The sequence below is a fragment of the Pundamilia nyererei genome, unplaced genomic scaffold (assembly GCF_000239375.1).
Source record: "Pundamilia nyererei isolate P.nyererei 1_Seehausen unplaced genomic scaffold, PunNye1.0 scaffold00305, whole genome shotgun sequence".
Taxonomy (NCBI): domain Eukaryota; kingdom Metazoa; phylum Chordata; class Actinopteri; order Cichliformes; family Cichlidae; genus Pundamilia; species Pundamilia nyererei.
This window is the reverse complement of record NW_005187706.1, coordinates 207,204-212,942: the sequence shown is the minus strand read 5'-3', so window position 1 is coordinate 212,942 and position 5,739 is coordinate 207,204. Positions and strand designations below refer to the sequence as shown.

The 5,739-nt window shown below is 45.3% G+C and overlaps 1 protein-coding gene across 3 annotated transcripts in view; it reads left to right on the top strand.

Moving 5' to 3' along the window:
• Positions 1-5,739, top strand: part of ccdc142 (coiled-coil domain containing 142) — a 21,567-nt gene continuing 15,828 nt past the window's right edge. The window contains exons 1-7 of one of the 3 annotated variants that reach the window (XM_013915450.1): positions 1-359; positions 957-1,025; positions 2,378-2,499; positions 2,952-2,998; positions 3,312-3,515; positions 3,744-3,962; positions 4,305-5,620. In XM_013915450.1, the coding sequence (XP_013770904.1) occupies positions 2,996-2,998; positions 3,312-3,515; positions 3,744-3,962; positions 4,305-5,620 (1,742 nt within the window). In that variant the 5' untranslated portion in view covers positions 1-359; positions 957-1,025; positions 2,378-2,499; positions 2,952-2,995. Of the gene's footprint in view, positions 360-956; positions 1,026-2,377; positions 2,622-2,951; positions 2,999-3,311; positions 3,516-3,743; positions 3,963-4,304; positions 5,621-5,739 lie in introns of all 3 variants that reach the window. The other 2 variants (XM_013915449.1, XM_005751280.1) reach the window with 2 other exon arrangements.

Sequence of the window (5,739 nt, the reverse complement as noted above, 5' to 3'; positions counted from 1 at the left end):
GTCACCGCCGCTTCTTGTTTACCATAACAACTGGCGACGCTTTCTCCTGATTGGCTGCAGCTACATCCTGTCTTCCCAGGCTTCTGCCATTCAGATGCTATTTTAAAAGCTTCCTTCGTGGATTAACGGGAGCGTCTTTAGGAAAGGCGTAAGTCAATAATAAGATCGTTGGCTGGCTCTTCCAGTGAGGCGAAACGTTAGCCACAGTCAAGTGCGGATAGCAGCGCTGTGTCAACGCTAACATGAAGCTAACAGCGTTTCTTCTTCTGCGGGGAAAAAGCCAGTCGGTACTCCCCAGAGAAGTTCTTCTGTTGAGCCGAGATGCCCCAAAGATGGACGCAGAAACACAGTTTTGATAAGTAAGTGTACGATGGCTGGAAATAACACATCTGCTGGGCCTAACTAGCCTTTGTTGAGCTGACTGTGGTGACTCCATTAGATCATTGCCGATGTTGGACACAGGAAGATATTAGCATGTTTTCCATGTCCAGAGGAAGAGCACAGACTCATGGATACACTGAGCTTTTACACCGTCATCTTAAAAAAAGGACAAATGAAGTTGGAACATGTAGCTCCTGTTGTTGGGTGGTGTTTACATTATTGTTGAAGATCTGTCAGAAAGTTCACAGACTGTCCCCACTGAAGCAAACAGGCGAGCACTGTCGCAGAGTGTCGTGTAGACACCGCAGAGAGCAGTGTGGCTGAACCACAGTGTGACACACAGAAAGCAGAGAGGACACACTTGGCATTGCTGACAGAGTATAGCAGGCAGCCTTTCTAGATGTCAGCTGTTCATAAAATGATTGTGGAGTTCATAGCTTTTCTTCATATTCACATCGCTGACAGATGATTTGGAATATAGACATGTGACAACAGAAATGCTGGAGAGTGAATTCTGAAATAAACAGGCCCCTTCTTGTTCCTTGAATTCATGTTTGTGCTTCGTCCTTCCACAGCTTTGTCTACTATGGATCACAACATCCCAGAGATACTGAAAGATGCTGATGTAGAGCGAGGCCTGATCGGTAATACACATACATGCCTGCACACACACAAACACACTCATGATTGGTGACCTGGCCAAGATGTGCTGTGATAGGCTCCAGCCCACGACCCTGAGGAGGATAAGTGGAAGAGAATGGATGGATAGACTCGCATTACAGATTGTGAAGATAAAACATATTTTAGAAGCTACTAATAAACCAAGGGCACAACAAATAACAGAGCGCACAAAGAGCATTATGGGAAAGCTCCAGATGAGCTTCATGTACTGTGTGGCATTAGTTCTGCTAAAATAAAGACCATTCAAAACAAAACAGAAGGCTGACTGTGAGAGTTTGAACCGGTCACTGTCAGCTTGGATTAATTCTCCACACTGTGGCCTCTCTGCCCAGTTTAGCTGTGGTTTCCCCCACTGCTCTGCACAGCTGTGTGCCTGTAATCCACTCAGCATTTCCTCATTAGTCGCCACATTAATGATAACACATGGCTAATGTGGCTGCTGGATAACTGCTAATAATGAAATGGCTAATGTTAGCGTGCGTTAGCATTTCTGAGAACTGTTCAGTACTTTAATGCAGCTGAAATGAGAACTTTACTGACCTTAGAGTTGTGAACATCAGCTGTTAGTGAGGGGTGGAGCTGTAAGCTCGTCTGTTTGAGGCAGAGACAGCTCTGTTTGTATCCACACTGTAGCAAATGAGTATTTAAGTTTCATTTTAAGTTTAATATCGACTAATACAACCCTGGAATGTAAGCAACAAATGTATAAATGCTTTTGTAATTGATTCCAACCTGCTTCACACAGCTGCAGTTACAACAAGCATGCACAAAGAGCCCTGTTTAAAATGAGTTTCAGCTCGCTCTGCTGCTTCCCCGTGTCTGCATTATTAGACAGCGGCACGGTAACCTCTAATGTTCCAGTTTAGACTTTTACAGCTTTACTGTGCAGTCAGATAAACAGGATCACTGAGACCACACTGAGCAATAAAATGATCAACTAATTTCCTCATTCGTAAAGTGTCAGAGAGCCAATTCATTGCAGAAGTTTTGATTTCTACAAACACTGAAATGTCAGGAAGTTGCAAGTTTGCTATTCTGTGCTCTTAATATGAGCACTTATACAGCAGCATTTAATGTCAGCTCAGCATTAAGCCGACTCTGTGATGCAGAATCACATCAAACGTCTCTGCAGAGGGTTGTACACACACTCATCATTCGTTGGTCACAGTGAGGATCTGGACATAGTGGAAACATCTCAGTGAACATGAGGCTAAAATGGTGTTAATGCACGAAAACTAAACTAAATGTATCGTAAAGTGACATTTTAGAGCTAACCTGTAGACTGACTTGTAATCTGATTACATCTGATATTCAGTCATTGAATGCTGCCAACATTTTGGTCTGGAACCTTAATGGAGACGTGGGGTGTCTCCAGACCTCAGTCCTATCTGTGGAGCGAGCTGGAGCTGGAGAGAAGGCCAACAGTGCTGCTGAGATGTGAGCAAACCTGGAACGTCTGACCGCTGTGCTGTTCTCCACCAAATACCGAGTCATCGTTTGCTCGGGGATCAAATACTTATTTCACTCAATGACATGAAAAGTTCATTTAGAACTTTTATGTAAGATGTTTTTCATTTTTGTTGGTTTATGAAATGAATTCGATTGTTTATTTCTTTGCAATGAGCCAACTTCTAAACTCAGCAGTGGGTGTGCAGTCACTATAATTATTATATGTACGTGGCCACATGCATAAACATGATTAGGCCTAACAGTGACACCTCAGCCTCTGTATTCAAGATGACAAGGCAACGTTACAGCTTTGCAGTAATATGTATATATTTTATATATGTATTACTGTACCTTGAACATATTACATGAACCAATGAAATGTGAGGGATTTTGAGCAGGATGAGCTACGACTGATCATTCATTGTTGTTGTTTCTTTCAGAGCAGTTTCACTTCCTGTTTGCTAAACAGAGGATCTGAGTGCAAATGGTATGATTTACACATGTTGTTTTTCTGCCCGATACTACAGCACAATTTCTACTAAGCTGATTGATCAATAAACATTAATCCTCCACTGTCCATGTGAACATAGCTCCTCCCATTTCAGTCTTGACCTCAACCCAGCCCTGATTTCTTTATATTTGGAGTGAGACCTTGTCGTTTTTCAAAGGTTTTCCTCGGACTGCTTTTGCCTGTCCTGACCCTTTACTGAGGACTGTTTAGGTTAAGCCACTTCACACTGGCCTCTGCATCATCCCGTTCGGGTTGCTGATTACAGATGTTCATGTCTCGTTCCTTGCAGCAAGCTGAGGTGTTAATCAGGAGCAGCTTTAACCCCAGTCTGAAGTGGTTATTCCGGGGTCACGGTCAGGATCAGGAAGAGAAGAACTTTGTAGTGGCTCACAACCTGGTGTCCCGCTCCTCCGAGCGCCTGCTGCGCCTGCAGCAAGCGCTTCTTTCTGTGGCGCCTCAGTGGCAGCTGGTGGGCAGCGCACGGCTGTCTCAGGTGAATTTATACAGTTTGCAGTGTAACTGGATTGTGATGGGTGTGAGGAGAACCTGAGTGAATGAAAGCTCTCGTAGCTTAATCTCTTCAAAGATTACATCCTCAACATTCTGACTCTTTAATTGCCATTTTTGGGATGAGGTCATAATATTGAACAAACATCGATCTTGTTATAACTGAGTTCATAATCTCCTCTCCTCTCTCCCACCTCCTCCCCCGTCTAATCAGGCCTGTTTTAAAGGAATGCCAGATGAAGCTGGGGTTCTTCTCCTGCCCTCCTCATCCTCCCTGCAGGGTAAATACAGAGCTCAGTGGAGACTCCTGGAGCAGCGATCCCTGCTGATTTTTATACACGAGTACACGAGGAGGGCTCGGCTAGCAGCGGTTTACATATCCAGTGTGAGCAGACTGTTGGAACATCATCAGCAACACCTTGCACCTCAGCAGGTGAGGCCGAGCGCTCAGCACTGTGATCTAAAGCTTACTGAGCACTGTGTCATATAGTCACGCGCTGTACATCACACTGTGCCAGAGGCTACCAGAGGGAACTGTCCAGTTGTGCTGAACGCTTGCGTCTTCACATGCACCTTCACTGGGCGATGTAATGAAGAGTCTGTGTAACAGATCACAGACGTCCGCCACAACCTGTAGTTGGATAATTGTTAAACATGGTTGCAGGAATGCTTCTGTAACGTCCAACATTTGACATCTTTGTCAAAGAGTTTTAGATTTCTGTATCGCCACCAGTGCCTGTTCACACAGTCACAGTCATTCTGCTCTCTTTTCCAGACCCCGTCAACTTCATGCAGGCTCGATCTGGGTTCACTGAGTCAAGAACTCAGAGTTCATCTCAATCACTGGTCTTGCCTGTTTTCCAAAGTCCAGTCTGACCACTTCTTGAGACGTGCTGCTGGTCAACATACCAGGCTACTGCTAAAGATCAAGGAATCTCTGGACTTACTTGGTCTGCAGGCTCTGGTTTTGATGGAGCACTATGTCCAAGCGATCCTGTCTTCTGTATTCCAGACTGACTTAGACTCTGTACCAAAAGAAGTCTTGGAGGATATTTTAACAGGGACTTATCATTACAACCAGGTTGTTGATGAGCAGAGAGGTCAGCACAGCGCCTCCAAGCTAAAGACTGCAGTAATGCAGCAGGCACGTTTTTCCACATTGGATTCCAGTCTTCCAAGGATCAAAAGCCATCGCCCTTCTCCTTTCTCAGTCAAAGAGTTAATGATGATTTTAGCAAGCTATCATGCAGAAATGGCAGCCAAGCAGCTGCACTACTGGGCTTCAGAGCCGCCCTGTTACTTCTGTCAGATCCACAGCAACCATGAGACTTGCACGTGTGCTCAAAACTCCACAAGTCTCAGCTGTGGGATTTCCACATTGAGATCTGAGTGGACCTGGGAGCAGCTACATTATACATATCTAATTTCCTCTCCTCTTTTCTCCATAAGTCGTCCCACCCTCCAGATCTCTTGTCAAAATAAAGATACAACACTTCCTGTTTACACGCCTGATGTCCATTTGAACAAGCCAGTCGTGGAAAATCGTCCCTCTGTTTCAGCCAATCCCGCAGATACAGAACATAAAGAGGAGAACTCTAAAAGAGAACAAAGTAACCGGTGTCAAAAACGCACGTCCCATTCTGCTTTTACTCAGAGCGGCGTAGAAGCGTTGGACTTGGTTCAACCTGATCCGACACGTTTAGAAAGCGGCGCGCTTCTGCAGACAGCTTCACCTTTGTTAATGAGCTCCCAACGTCTCCGAGGCGTGCCACCGTCAAGGATTTGCCAACTTCAGCGTTCCTCAGCAGAGCTGCTTTTTCAGGTGTTTGTTTCGTCCAGTGATCTGCTGGCTCCGCTGGTTTCACATACACCCACACCAGAAAGACTCAACGAACAGCCGCTTCAAACCCCAGCAACGGACGTGGTAAATGGGAAGGTTGACTCAACGATCTTGAGCGCTCGAGTACCAAATACACCCAATCCAGAGGAATTAGACAGAGAGAGCTCGAAACTGAACAAAGACCAAAATGTGGAGAGAATTCAACAGGAATGGGCCGAACTGGAAAAAACTGTGCCAGATCCCACCAGCAGGTATGGTCACACCATTGTTACCACCTACAGTGGGGCAAAAAAGTATTTAGTCAGCCACCGATTGTGCAAGTTCCCCCACCTAAAATGATGACAGAGGTCAGTAATTTGCACCAGAGGTA